This window comes from Pangasianodon hypophthalmus, chromosome 2 (genome assembly GCF_027358585.1).
Source record: "Pangasianodon hypophthalmus isolate fPanHyp1 chromosome 2, fPanHyp1.pri, whole genome shotgun sequence".
NCBI lineage: Eukaryota > Metazoa > Chordata > Actinopteri > Siluriformes > Pangasiidae > Pangasianodon > Pangasianodon hypophthalmus.
This window is the reverse complement of record NC_069711.1, coordinates 17,523,924-17,539,241: the sequence shown is the minus strand read 5'-3', so window position 1 is coordinate 17,539,241 and position 15,318 is coordinate 17,523,924. Positions and strand designations below refer to the sequence as shown.

Below are 15,318 nucleotides of genomic sequence, written 5' to 3'. Positions count from 1 at the left end.
TTGCATGAATGAGTAGGTGTTCTGGTGTTCTGGTGTTCCTAATAAAGTGCTTAGTGAGTGTATATAAGTAGTTGTATTGCACAGTAGAGGAAGGAAAAGAAAGTCCATCTGGTGCTTTGGTGATCACAGTGATTTCGTATTGGAGATTGAAAATGTTCTTGCCCAGTCAGCTCATTTCCAGTTACTGGAAAGTAACTGTTTTCTTGTTCTTCTTGTTTTGACACTCCGTTCACAAAATGCTTCAAAGTCACTCATGTTTAGCTCTTAGAATACACATTCCTTAAAATACGTATGAAATGCCAACATAGTTGGCTGATTTATAATTATACACATAAATGTCAGTTACAATGCATGTGATTAATCTTTTCACTACAAGAAGACAGCCTTCACCATTTCAGTTGGTCTGTGCTAAAAGCCAAAATCACTATAAACAAAATTAGAAATTAAAATCAGATATTCAACAACTGGTCCTATCCTGAGAGGCTATTACTGCTATTACCCATTGCCTGAAAACACAGATAACTTGCTAGCTCAATACTGTATCTTCAAAGGGTTCCTCAATGTACCTTTTATAGGTATGACATCAGATGAAACAGCCACACATCACTCCAGGCCATTCACATTCACGTTCATTCTATTCCACGTTTAGTGCACAATGTAGGGTGTAAAAACTGGAGCCAGTTCACTTCCTCTTCATTCCTGGTCACTGCCATGCATCAGAGATGCACTAGAGGGCATGCAGGGCAAAGAAAGGAGTTAAAAATGGTAGGGAGGTTTAATATTAATATTTAATAATGGTTTAATATTATTTACAACATTAAGGAGTTTTGAGAGATTGCTAGCATTGCAGCTACTGAGTTGAGACTTAAGAGTTGGTGATCAGTTATAGAGACAACTTTTCTTGATAGAAGTACCACAATGTTTAAAGCGAAATTTAATGGTTTGTGTTGCTCTGCACAATTTATCTATGCATGTCATCAACTTCTTTTTGCTTACTCCAGGTGTGTGTGTGTGTGTGTGTGTGTGTGTGTGTGTGTGTGTGTGTGTTGTGGGGGTCTGTGGAATTGGTTACGGTTCCCGGTCCTGGTCTTGGAGTACCCACTGGTCGGCACATTTTAGTGTTTTACCTGCTCTAACAAACCTGATCCAAATAATCAGCTATTTCTAGTCCAGGAACAGGATTTGGAACAAGCAGCTTAAGGTTTTGCTAAACTTAGAGTTCTTCTAAACTTTTGATGCTGCATGGCAAAGCAAATTTTACTGTACCAATGTGCTTTCCATTTAAAAGAATAGGATTCAGCGCTGCAAACAGACAAGTGGACATGTTCCGTAAGAGTGTGTGAATATTTTATATAGCTTTATTTAATGTATATTATTATGCCTTGTCCCAAATGGTGCCTTTGAGGGCCACAAGGTTTAAGACAGAGGGGTGTCCAATCTTTTTCACAAAGGGTCCGGTGTGGGTGCAGGTTTTAATTCCAACCAAGCAGGAGCATCTGATTCACCCAGTTTAAGCAGTTCATCTTCACTTTCAATGGATTATCAGGTGTGGCACCTGCTTGGCTGGAATGAAAACCTGCACCCACACTGACTTTGTGAAAAAGATTGGACACCTGTATCTCCTTTTGGGCTTCATATGGGTGCACACAAGTGCCCTTTATGTGCCCTTTGGTAAAGCTTGCACCGAAGAGGAGCAGCGTTGTCTTACCCAAAACCCCTTGCGGTTATGAGCGAGGATCAGTCACAGAGGATGGGGATGTTAAGAGTAGGGCTGTAACCATTCGATGATTTGGGTTGATGCATCGATTTTAAAATGCAATGACTGAAATGAATTGATGCTACTATAAATTGTTATTGATTATAATTACTAAAAATTGATTATTATATGTAAACTTGGAATATTTTATCTTATTTTATAATTTAAAAAATTATTAAAAAATTTTCAATCCATCAGGGAAACCCCACTTTCAACAGAAGCGCTGGCAGATCCACTTGATTTTTGAAAGCTCTCTCGAGCGCCCTCTGGCGGAAATTAAAAACCGGAAGTGGCAGGAGAGTGGGAGGTGTCGGCGTCTGAAGAACCTCTCACCAGAGCCATTACTTCATACTCTATGTAGTGCTCCTACGTAGGCAGTAGCGAGTTGTTTGCCTTCCTGTCATTTCCCGGGTTATTGTAGCTTTTGCACTAACAGTGAAAGACAGTAACTGGTATGGAGGCAGGCGGGAGTGCAGGAGTAAATCTCCAGCCATGAGGACAGCAGAGGAGCTATGGAGTGTTTGTTACCTGGTGTCTTACAGGTCAGTGCTTTGTGTTGGGGTTGTGTTAGATACGCTTGCACACGTGATTCAGCACTAACGTTTTGGGTTTTACAGTGGAGTAACAGTGTAGTGTACATGATGGATGATGTTAGCTTTGTTAGCAGGTTGTAGAAATACGATGATCCTTAAATATTTGCATGTGAATATGATTCATGTTAACATCAACATCAATATTAACATCAATATTAACATCAACATTAACATGATCTCCCAGGGGCAAAATTTCCAAGCAACGGTTTCTAGGTTTGTTTTCACTCCCCTGCTGAAAAGACAATAGAAATCATCACAGAAATACTAATAGGTTCCACTACTAATACCATTTACAGACCATCAGCTATCAGTTAAAACCATTACCATTACCATTACTGGTCCTTAGTGGTATCCACTAGATATAACATGCCCCCAATAGAAGGCAGTTTTCCATTAAAACCAATACAATTCCAATTCAAACCATTACAAATTCTATCAGGATTTCTATTGTTGTTTTCAGCAGGGTCTGTAGGTGTGATGCTAGCAGCCAGCACATAGTCCCCATTTTACCACAACCTGCTTTGTGTCTTTCATAATTTGGTACACCTTGGTAAATGTTTAAATGTAAGTTGTGTATTTGTTTGTGTGTGAGGACTAGAAATGGAGTCTTATCCTATTTCCAATATCCTGATGCTGACTGAGAGATACTGGATTTAAAAAAAAAAAGAGCAAACTTAAGCAAACTCAGAAATAATGTTGAGCTGAAGTGTTTTCTTGTTTCTCAGCAGAATTCCAGAAAGCCCCTTGAGATCCTGGCTGCATGCTGACTGAGGAGTGTTAGGCCGCAGTGATGCTCTCCACCGAGACTGTCCGAGAGCTCCAGACTAAAGAGCGCAAACACAAGAGCGGCCTGAGTAAACGGCTGGCCAGTGCCCTGTCTTCAGACCTGAATAGGTAGTGCTTACGTCTCACACTCACCCTGAGAATGCACCAGAATGGTTGTACCCAGAGGTAGCTGCTATAAAAGGACTAGCAGGACACTCAAAGATAAAAATACATCCATATAAGATTTCATTTTTGGCTTCCACAAACAGATTATTTGCTGAAAATTTGTCTTAAAGTGGATTATTTTGGCCCTTTTTTGGAGCCAAGTGGAACAGCACAACCAAGGGTCATAAGAAAAAAGTACACAGAATGATATGAAAAAGTGAGGCTGGGGCTGATATCTTTCTATCCCAGACTGTAGATTCATGCAGCATGTCAGTGATAGTCGTGTTAGGTGATTACAGAGTGAAACATCCCCTAGATTCGATGTCCGTTTTGGTTGATACACTATATGGCCAAAAATATGGGGACACCTGACCATTACATCCATATGTGGGCCTTCCTCAAACCTTTTACACAAAGTTGTAAACAAACAATTGTCTAGGATGTCTTTGTATGCTGTAGCCCAAGCCTGTTCCAGCATGATAATGCCCCAGTGCACAAGGCAAGGTCTATGAAGACATGGTTTGCCAAAGGTCTTGTGGACGCACCCAAGTGGCCTTCTCAGAACCCTGACCTCAACCCCACTGAACACTTTTGTGGTAAACTGGAACGCTGACTGTGCACCAGGCCTCCTTGCCCAACATCACTAATGCTCTTATGCCTGAAAGGCCAAAAATCCCCACAGACCTGTTCCAAAATCTTGTAGAAAGCCTTACCTGAAGAATGGAGGCTGCTATAGTAGCAAAGAGGGGACTAACTCCATGTTAATGACCTTGGTTTTGCAATGGGATATTCAAGGTGTGATGGTCAGGATACATACATTTTGGCCATGTAGTGTATTTTTCAGCCTATGTCACTAATGCATCCGTCTTCAGGAGTGAGTGAAAAATCACGTTACAGGCGTGGGTGTAATGAACATGAGCAAGGAAGATTATTTACTCTATCATAATTTTTGCCCCAAGATATCTTTGGAGGAGAAAGTTAATAAGTAGATAGACTGCACACATTGTCCAATCAAAGTGCAAATTACACAAACAGACAGATAACAGAACTGTAAGTTCAGTGGTGTTTTTTTTTTCTTTTCCGAATACCACATTTGGTATTTGGAAACACAGCATGAAGCCAGTAGAGCATTTAAAATAACACTTAAAATAATAGAAATCATAATGTCAACTATCTGTCTTTGTGCGTGTTTGTGTGTGTGTGTGTGTTTGTGTGTGTGTGTGTGTGTGTGTGTGTGTGTGAGAGATACTTCAGTCCTCCCGTTTATTTTCACCACCCGCAGTCATTGGCTGTACTATTAGTGCAGTGGGACTCGGGCAATATAAAGCAGTGAGAGTGTTAGGTTGTGAGAGGGATGTCCTGATCCACAGAACACAACTCGTGTAGAAGGACACTGCTATTGTGTCTGATGTTTTGCATAACTTGGCAACAAAGCTTAGCGAGAGTAGGCTTGGCTACTGTGAGCATGTGAGTGTTGGATCAGAATCTGGGTTTGGTCGATACTCTGAGTTATGACATTGATATTCGTATTATATAAAAAAATATGAAGAGGGCAATTTATTCCCAGGTGTAAGTTCAAGTCCCAGGTCTGTCAGAAAGCCGCCGTTAACCATCATCTACTTAGTTGTCTGTACTTGGATCAGATTCTGCCTGAGTTGTAAGCTAATTTGGATACAATTGCCAGCTGAATGAGTATGTAAATGTCCATCCTACACTTTAACCTTAAAAATGATTTGGAAAACCAAGTGCATCATGAGCATTTCTGTATTGTTTTAGCCATTGTTGTTATAAAAATTGAAAATTTTTGATTGTTTTTGATTGTTAGAAAAACTGAATCTCTGCCTACTGTATCTTTAGTGTACTGCCATTCACAATAATATTGACATGTTTTGCCGTTCCGAGAAAAGCATGGAAAACCTTTTTATTTGAAACTCTCTTATTGGAAGTCTATTGGAAGCTGTTGAATAAAAAAAAAAAAACTACAGCCATTGCCTTCTATCAGTAAAGGTTTTAGGATGAGACTGACTGGAGAGAAAGTCAAACCAAAGCTGCTTTTATGTAGTTTTGCGAACCATTCCTTCACTGGAGAAATAGTGGGGAAAAAATGGTTCACTTTTTCCAGTTACTTGTGTATTTTCTAAAGTTTGGTGGTATCCATGGATGGTCAGGTAAATTGGATGTCATCAAATTCAAGTTCAAATTTTATTGGTGTCACACACAACCATTTGCAGCACAACGTGCAGTGAAATGCTTTTTACGACTATCTGGTGACAAAAACAGAATTTATTTTATTTTTTCTGTTTTATGTAAATTCTGTTTTTATGTCACCGGACAGTCAATCAAAAATTGTCCCATCTCTGAAAGAGTTTGAGCTTAATTTACCAATTTCTTTGACTGAATAATTTATTAAATCATTTTACAAAAACATGTGGCCCTACTCGCAGCAACTGCCCATACGCTTCCAATATAAGTAAATATGTTTTAAATAAATAATGTTCCGTGTTTTCTCAGTATGTAGAACTGGGTCACAATTATGGTTATTTATGGTACTTACTCGTGATAAAGATGTGATATAGGGAGGTTCAGTTAAAAGAACTCTGGTGTTTAATAAGTCTTTAATTTCACAAACAGGCATAATAATTGAGCCTTTGGGAAGCATGTCTGAGTGTCCTCTGGCTCGTCCTGACCTACTTCTTCGTGTGGAGTGAGTGGTTGTTTCAGCGGTAGTGGTTTCAGCATTACTAGAGTAAAATACTGGGTCACCCAGATCAGTCACACTACTCTAGAGGACATGAATGATGATGGTGATGATGGGAGTGTAGAGTAAAAGGAACATAATCCGTTTGTTCACATGGAATCTTAGGATATAAATTAAAGAACTTATTGATCTAAAACATGCAACCTCATCTAAAACATGGTGGCTGTCCATGCATGGCTCCCAGAAGGACTCACTCTCTTGTCTTTATTGATGATCACGTCATCCTCAAGGTCAGAGTGTGTTTGTAGTAATGACTTGATTAATCTAGTACAGTGTAGCATGAAAAGGAGCAGAATAGCACATACACAAAAGGACATGGTGACCTCTGATGTGCTACCACAACCGTGGTTCACTTTAAGGGTGGAATGGTATTGAATAGTTCACAGTATCACAGGCTCCAGATCCACCATGACCCTGATGAAGATAAAAGTTTCTGAACATGACTTAATCAGTGAATCAAAAAATCAATGAAAATGTCTGTTCCTGGCCAATTTTCCAACAGGCTGACATTAAACACCATATAACCTTGCTGTAGTAGTGTGATAAAGAGGACTTATTAAGACTTCCAAAATTCAGTGTAATTCAATTCAGTGTTTTGTGCACCAACACTGCACAATGCCAGGAATGCTATAACTATTTTAGATTCCCTAAGCAAAGTGTACTATGGCTGTAAAACATCTTGGGGATATTATTATTATTATTATTATTATTATTATTGTTGTTATTATTATTATTATTATTATTTCTGTCACTGCTGTAGTGAAGATTTCTCAAATGGTTGCAGGCTGTTGCAGGAGGAGCAGGAGACGGATGTGAGTGTGTGTGTGAGCTCAGGTTTCCGGCTCAGGGCCCATAAGGCTGTGCTGCTGGCTCGAGCTCCTCACCTCCTCCAGGGAACCGCACCAAATGCTTCCATCATCAACCTGCAGGGAACGGAACCTACTGCACTCAAAGAGCTCATTCGGTGCGTATTAAACGTCTGTACACTACTGTGTGCTTGTTTTTTTGGATCATTCTGTCTGATTTGATTTATACACCGCTTTTCTGTGTTACTGTATGATGTAGCAGCAGCTGTCACTTTGCACTAGTATCCATAAAAACTGGTACAAGTGAGGAAGGTCAAATTGAACTTTGTACATCTGATTTATGGAGACATTATTGAGGGTTTTCGTTTTGTCCTGCTCTTTGTGCTGGGTGTAATTGTCTGTACGGCCAACAGGTTTGGTTTATTTGGCAGTTCTGTGCCTGCACATTAGTTTATGGGTACTTTAGAGCAATTAATCCACAGAGCCTATTTAACTAGTTAGGTTTGACAGGAAATTATTAAAATTTTGCTTTTAATTTTCTCACACTTTACATGTATTTTGGTCGTTATCACTAAATATCTGTTTTGAGCTTTAATGCAATTTACTCTCAAGTGTTCTTAGACTGGAAGCTGCATTGTCATTCGGTGGCTGACAGGTGGCGCCGAATATCAGTGTTATAGTAAGCATTTGTTTTGTCCCTATTTCTGTTGGAGAGATGAATTCTTCTCTCTTCAGTCATAAACTGTTGGCATGCTACATTTTTCACTTGAATATTCGTTTAGCACCCCTCCTCAATAACAGCTTTGTGCATTGTGCTAGTGACCATGCTTCATTCCCATTATTTGGGTTAGTTGTCAGCTTTGTCATTTCGTCTGTTTTCTTTCTTTCTCTAGAGAGTTTTGCGAAGTTCTAAACCTCAAGCACTGCACTGAGACATTTTGCAGAGAGATGCTCTTTCTCTCTCTCTCTTTCTCTCTCTCTCTTTCTTTTGGAATATGGCGTATCTGGAACATCATGCTCACTGCCCCTGAACACTACCTGAAATAAACACACCCTAGAGATGCACCATGTACACTCGCTTGGCTTAGTTTATTTTGAAGTAGAAGTACATATATTTGGAGCGCTAAAAGATTATACCAAATGGGCTAGTGTAAGAAGACACAGTACAAATGCGATACTGTGATTGACATGGTGACTGACTTGCGTCCTGACGACCTGCAGTTATATGGAGGCTAGTGCTTTCTCACTCTTTAGCGAGCAGGTCAGCAGGTAGAGAGAAAGTATGCTGAAAAATGCTGAAGTATTCCTTTAACACTGAGTTTCACAGAATGTGTTTCATGTGTACCTTTTGATGCATGGTGTTGTCAAGCTCATCCTGATCCACTTCTCCATCATTGTAGACTGAGCATGGGTGTTACAGCATTAGCAGAGTAACATCCTGGGATGTGTGGAACATTCACACTATGATAGACATGAATGATGAGAAAGAAGATGGGGATGTAGAGCAAAGGACAGGAGCAAGGTGTTGTAGTCAGGTGTTCTGTCAGAATTGGTGGAGAATTTTGTATTGAATTTCTAAATTTAGGTGACACATTAGGCGTTTGTTTATTCTCTAATTTGCTAGGAAGCTAGTGAATGATAGCTTTATCCTTGTGGAATTTGCACTTAGCACATCCGCCAGGATTTATTACCAGAAATACAAGAGACAAATGCTAGTTTTTACAATTTCAGACTTAAGTGCATACACAGTGCAAAAGACAATCAGTAATGAAAGGACTATTTCAAACCCATGTGCATAAATAATAATACAATAAATTGAAAACAAATAAATACTACAAAAGCAATTAATGCAAACTAAGTACAGAGAAAGTAAGGTGTTATCCTAGATACTGCCTGAAGCGGAAGCTCTTTAGACCTTTGTGGAAGGAATAGTGACTCTGGGCTGTTTGGAGTGGATATTTAATCCTGTTCCTCCAGTGAGCAATGAGGACAATGAAGCAGCCACATCTTGCACTACAAGCTTGTACAGACTTCAGAGAGGAAAATCACATAGCAGCTTTAATTCACATATTTATATTATGCTCATATGTGCAGTTATCTCCTCCATCTGTGTGGTGATTCGCTTAATGTGTGTGGACTTGTAGGAGAATCTACACAGATGATAAGTGCATGGGGAAGGGGACTGCTGCCTCTGCTGGACTGCATGGCCACTCACTGCTCACAAACGGCACCGTGGTGGAGGAGGATGGAGAGTTTCACGCCAGTGCAGATCCAGGTGAGGGAGAAAAATAATATAATAACAATAATAATAAAAAGCAGTTACAGATTGTAGCTCTGTGATATACCAGTTTTACAGATAACATGGATAGTGTCAGAAACCACATAAGCACGTCTGTTTGAGATTACTGAACAGCTGAACACGGTTTGAGGCGAGTTGTTAAACGCGAGGCTTAACGATTTCCTTACTTGTTAACTACATTAGATTTGCAATTCCAGTGAAAACTAGAAAGATATATTTAAGGTAATGGGTAAAATTGTGTGAATGCATGGTTTTTTTTTTTTTTTTTTTTTTTTGGCTGATGAAGCAAATCAATTTCCAAGTGGAAATCAATAAGTCTTCTCTGTTGTTCTCTCTTTTCTCTATGTCTCTATCTCGTTGTCTCTCCCTCTGTGTCTGTCAGACTCTGTGCGTTTAGAGCCAGGGTCTGGGCTCGGCGCTGATCTTTTGGCCCTGTATGAACGAGGTGAATCCTGTGATATCAGCATCCAGGTGGGAGACAGAGTCTTTTCAGCTCACAGGTAACATGACACCAGGACATTTAGCAAGCTGAAGCGTAATTAACACCTGGATAATGCACTAAAACTGCCAAAAAATGAACGGTGGCACACAGGACATGTTCTGTGCTTGGAAGTTGGAGACAATCTGAGCTGACAGAGGCCTCTGAAATTTGAATATTTATAAATGGTCGACACACAGAGTGAGGACACTGCTGCACTGCATTAGCCTCACTTTTATCTTGCTCCTCTGATCTTCGCTAAACTTGTATGAGAACAGAGTTCATGTATCATTATAGATGTAAATTGTTTCGATTTACTGGCATTGTGATTTAATCAATAGGAGTAATAAGGCCCGTCGCACAGTGAGAGTCTGTCTTCTGTGCTTATTATTGTGCTTATGAGATAAGAAATAAGAAGTGTTTAGAGTGTAATTTAAACTGAATTAGCCATTCTGTCTGCCGTAACCAGTGCAATGGCAAAGCAGAGTAATGGCAGACTTACTGGTTGATTTAGCAGGGCTTATCGTCATTACGACCAGGTCGTTACTATGACAACTGGGTTTGACCAAAAGCCTCGCCTCGCCACTCTTCTTCTCTCTTCTCTCAATTCAGTTCATTTCAATTTAGTTCCAAACACAGATCAAGGTTAATCAGTCAATCACAAACAGACTGTGACGTTCTGCACCATATTTTGCATCATAGGCTGTAGTGTGTTTCTCTCTTAAAATGCTCCACAGTTGCTCAGTTTCTGTTTGACAGAAATAGGAAATTTTTCTTGTAAATTATATCAATGAAAGTCGAAATTTTTCACAGTGGAGGAAAAATTGCACCACTGTCTCGACCTCACCTCTCTTACAGTGAGCACACAGTCACTGTTCTCTGGACAGCCAGGTTGCAGGTTCTGTCAGCCCTTTTCCACAGCGAGACTGCGATCACTGAACCTTTACTCGGTCAGAATCTGTCTCCGTTTTACCGCATATCTCTGACTGTAAAGATGTCCTCTGCAAATTCATACTCTCCTTCATGTTTAAGGGCCGATAGCAGGGTAATCTGGTCTGTGTTTGACAGTAGCTTTTCCAGTGTTGCACATATGCTCTTCTGATCTGTTTAGTAGTTTAGTTGACTCAGGTTAGATTTAGCAGTGCTGGTCTGAGGCTGCATGTATGTTGGTGGATAGTGTGTCTCAGGACCAGAAGGTTTTAGGGTGTTTCATACTGTAGTGTTTTTCCATTTTCTTAAGGTGCTTGCCAAACTTTTTTGTTCTTTTTTGTATGGCTATAATCAATGGGAGTTGGCCTAATTCTGCCCTGCATGCGTTGGTCAGGGTTTTTCTGTGAACTAGGACATTTCTGGAGAATTCTGAACGCAGGGACTCTGTGGGATGCTTGTCCCATCTAGTGGTGTTGTGCATACACAGTGGACCCAAAACCTCACCAAAACCATAGGCATAATGACCCTGTCAAATGTTTTGCACCAAATTTGATTTGGGATGTGTTTTTTTTTTTTTTTTTAAGTTTTTAATTTCACGCTTTTTCATCTTACTAAGCTTCCAGATCAGTGTTTCCTGTGGCATAGATGTTCAGTCCTAAGTAATCACAGAGTAATGAATGCTATATGGCAATGTTTCCTTGAGTGAACCACTATCTGTCTTCCAGAGAGTTTTTTTTTTTTTCTTCTTCTTTTTTTTTTGGAAAGATTAGAAATTTGGTCTTCTCTCCTGTAGCAGTTTAGAGATACAGGACACTTCCTGTGCTGCTGCTGGTGTGTGTCTGTGTGTAAGCTAAAGTGGCTGCAGTCCTGATCAGTATGGTGTGCTTGTAGTGACTGCTGCAGAGTTAAGAGTCCACGTAACTACACCTCAATGACAGAGCAAATCTTTCATCTTCTGCTTACTTTTATCTGTCCGTCACTGAAGGAGGAGGAGGATCTCCTCCCACTCACTCTTACACACAGCTGTGCCAGTCAAGCAAGATGTCTTTCTTTGAAGGAACAGTAAAGAAATGAAGACTAATTAAATATTTTGATTGGCAGGTAATGTTTCTGTATAAAAGGGAGGTGTGTATCTGTATATCTATTCAATACGACAATTCAATATTACAAGATTTAGCGCTGTTTCATTGTGATAAACCAAATATTGTCTGGGTGAGTAATAGCTTAGAGAAGAGAAGACCACGCCTTCTTCAGAGAGGCCTGGATGGAAAGAGCCAAATGAAACTCCTTTGATAACATTTTCTAAATAACAGTACACTAGTGTTACTGGGCTTTTAATCGCCTCCCAGTTTTTGCCCATTAAATGCTGTTCTAAAGAGTACTATATAAAATAGTAAATGTGTATAAGCTTGTGCTCCAGTTTAATTGGTCAGTCTTTGCACCCGTGTTGTAGTGACTGTGTAGTTGGCCTTTGTACTTGTGTTGCATAACCGTGATGTGCCATACTGAAGGCTATAGAGTATTAATCTAATTAGAGGAATTCTCCCAGGTGCTGTTGACAGCTGGAGCTGCCATAATTTTAAAAAGTAGAAGGTTTTTTCTGGCTTTCATCTTCATGAGCATAGTTTATTCTGAGTAAACAGCCAGAATAAGAAAAAAGTGTCTATTTTTAGACTGTGGACGTGTGTATCAAAAAGGTAGAAGGATGGGTGAAGAGAAAAGAGATGAAGAAAGTAGAAATTCTTCATCCAGCCATGGCTGCTAGTCAAAGAGCAATTGTGCGAGCTGCAGTTGAAAGAGCTCTCAGAGGAAGCACCTGCTCACCTTCACCATCTCAGATAGGTTTCTGCAGATTGATAGGTGATTCAGAGAGCAGGAAAAAATTAGTGATGACTTTTACTTACTTCTGAACAGTAGGGAATAGGATTGAAGAGATATGATAAATTCACTGTATAAAAACTGGCCGACTCAACCTGGTGGTTCTCAGTACATCACTGTATCTGCCTACAGCATTAAATGCCTTATAATCGTCCACTTGTACTGGATCTTATTCATTTTAATGGAGAACATTTCTGTATCCACTCAATGCATGATGGTTGTAGCATGACCAAATCTTGCTCACTAGCTGATGGCAAAAGTTCACCAAACTCAACTTCATGCAAGTGAGTTTCTGTGTCATTTCTGTCCCTAAAACTAAAACTAGCTAAATACCTGGGATAAGTCATATCTATTATATTTTTAGGAAGTTGTTCTGCAAAATTCCCACAAACTACATTATTATTAGTTTTTTAACACTGCATGTTTTTATACACTGTATATGCATGCTGTTTCTCCAACGGCTGAACATCAGCCACAGTGATGTGATGTGAAGTTGAGTGTGATGGATGAACGTGACGTGTGTGTGTGTGTGTGTGTGTGTGTGTGTGTGTGTGTGTGTGTGTGTATCCTTCAGGGCAATTCTTTGCGCTCGATCTCAGTACTTTCGAGCAATGTTGTGTGGCAGCTGGATGGAAAGCTCACGCCAGTGCATCACACTACAGGGGTAAGTCAATGCAAAACACAATCCACAATTTGGTGCATCTTTTGTTTCCTGAATAAATCTATGAGGATATCATTTTAGACTGGCACTGTATTCATACTAGCAAGAAACTAGTTCCTGATGTTACTCCCATTTTACCTACTGTGGGTGGGGCATGTCCAGCTGTTGTAAGAAATGATCAGATAAGAGACGTAGGATTGGTTGTGGAATTTACTGGAAACTTTGTTTTGGATTTGTCACTGTACAGTGTCATAACTAATTTGTTTTGAATTTAGAAAATCTTATTTCATGTCAGTATGGCCCTTACTGTCACAGAAATCATGGCTCAGTGTCACAGACTTGCGTACAAAATGACTGGATGCTTTTCACTATGAAGTTTGCTAATGCAGACACAGGATTAGGAAAATATAAAAACGAAAACATAAACCAGGTCATTCAGGGAATTAGAGCCTCTTTGGAATGTTTTTTTATTTATTTTATTTATCTATGCAATATGGAGTATCGATAAAAACCTTTTTCGGATTTGTTTTTGGATTGCATTTTGTCAATCTGATCCACTCAAATTTTTTAATAAATGCGATGATGTTGACTGGCAGTTTATACTTAAATGCAACTTAACCAACTCAGTAACGATCATTATTTCCATCTTAAGCTCGTCATTAACTGAAAGAGACTAGCAAAAGGGTCTTCCTCACAGCATCGCCTTTTAAACAGCTTTTGCAGATATTATTGGAAAAAAATCAGTATCAAGTCAGTATCGGGTGATAGGCTGAGCTCTAATATGGTGTCATGAAAAATTAAACATCGTGTCAATGAGTCTCTAGGATTAATGCCACAATTAGGACTTGACAAAAGAGCTTTACAGCACTACCTTTGCCTTCTCCCTCCCCCTTTAAGATTCTTTTAACATAAGTGAGTTCCAGTCAGTGCTGCTTAACTAAGCTTGGCATGCGAGACTGTCTGTGCAGCCCGCCTACAGTGCATTAATTATTCATGCAATAGTATGTGTTTGTAAATCAGGCAGCACATTTCTGTATGTGTGTGTGCACGTGGTTTCCAACATCAGACAAGCACATAGACACAGGCTGACAAAAGCAATTTCTTAGTTTACACACTACAGGTCAATTCAATACAAAAAGTCTTTTTCTCTTTTACTACCCAGTAAATATCTCAAATATAGCTGTATCTATAGCTATAACACACACGTCCTGTGACAAACGTCAAAGCAGTCCCTGCATGTTTTCAAATTACTGCTCATGAAACATTGTTGGGCACTAAGGGAACACTAACTGACCTATTCTGTATGTATGAACTAACAGGTATTTGCAGTTGTCTAGTGCTGGCCTGCTCAAGGCCTCTTTTCCACTTGGAGAGCAGGACCAATTGAAATAATTAATTGTTTTAATTAAGTTAATAATTATGTTTTGTACACTACAGATGCAAAAGATAATATATTAAACCAACTGACCTTGTGGAGGCAGGACAATTTGACACACAAAACAAGCCATTTTTAAACTGAAAAGGACCATTTTTTTTTTCTAAGAGTGCATGGCTATAGGCCTGCAGTTGAAAATGGAGCTACCACTTAGCAAGCTGTGTTATTCAGCAATTCTCTGCCATACATTCTTCACCATATGGTCACCTGTTTAATTGATCAATCTGTCTAAAAAAACCTGCCTTCTGGTTTGGAATATTTGATTGTATTTGGATTGGCCTCTTGTCAGTCATTTTATAGACACGCCCCCAACACCTCTTCACATCCTCATAAATCATTATGAGGAGAAGTTGCATGTTTAGAGTTGTTGAGTGTCTGAATGCACTTGAAAGTGATGTAATGATGGTCCTTGATAATGGTAATTCTAAAAAAAAAAAATCATTCAAGTCTTATTCAACTCCACCCGTTTAACTGTTAGAGATCAGTTTTTCGCATATCTTGCCTAATGCACTTTAAATTAGTCCATGGCTAGAGTTAAGCTTGGTCTAGAAAACCTCTCCCAGTATTTCATGTTGTACTTGTGTCTTAGTAAAACATACAGGAATAACTATATATTCACTATTCTTTTGTATGTGTGTGTTTTAGTCTGGGCCCTGATGAGATGGAGGTTCTTCTACACTTTATGTATGGAGCCATACTGGATCTTCCACCAGGGAGCAATGTGAGGTAGCCTCCCCTTTACTGTAGTGGCATCTACTTCAGTGCTACCTCCAGTGATGGCACATTAAATGACT

General features: G+C 39.5%; 1 protein-coding gene across 2 annotated transcripts in view; it reads left to right on the top strand.

The window, feature by feature from the left end:
- Positions 1–2,043: 2,043 nt before the first annotated feature.
- btbd8 (BTB domain containing 8) overlaps positions 2,044–15,318 on the top strand; it is a 30,943-nt gene continuing 17,668 nt past the window's right edge. The window contains exons 1-7 of one of the 2 annotated variants that reach the window (XM_026917601.3): positions 2,044–2,298; positions 3,075–3,243; positions 6,822–7,001; positions 8,988–9,118; positions 9,525–9,642; positions 13,003–13,092; positions 15,170–15,250. In XM_026917601.3, the coding sequence (XP_026773402.3) occupies positions 3,140–3,243; positions 6,822–7,001; positions 8,988–9,118; positions 9,525–9,642; positions 13,003–13,092; positions 15,170–15,250 (704 nt within the window). In that variant the 5' untranslated portion in view covers positions 2,044–2,298; positions 3,075–3,139. The remainder of the gene's footprint in view (positions 2,299–3,074; positions 3,244–6,821; positions 7,002–8,987; positions 9,119–9,524; positions 9,643–13,002; positions 13,093–15,169; positions 15,251–15,318) is intronic. The other variant, XM_026917595.3, reaches the window with a different exon arrangement.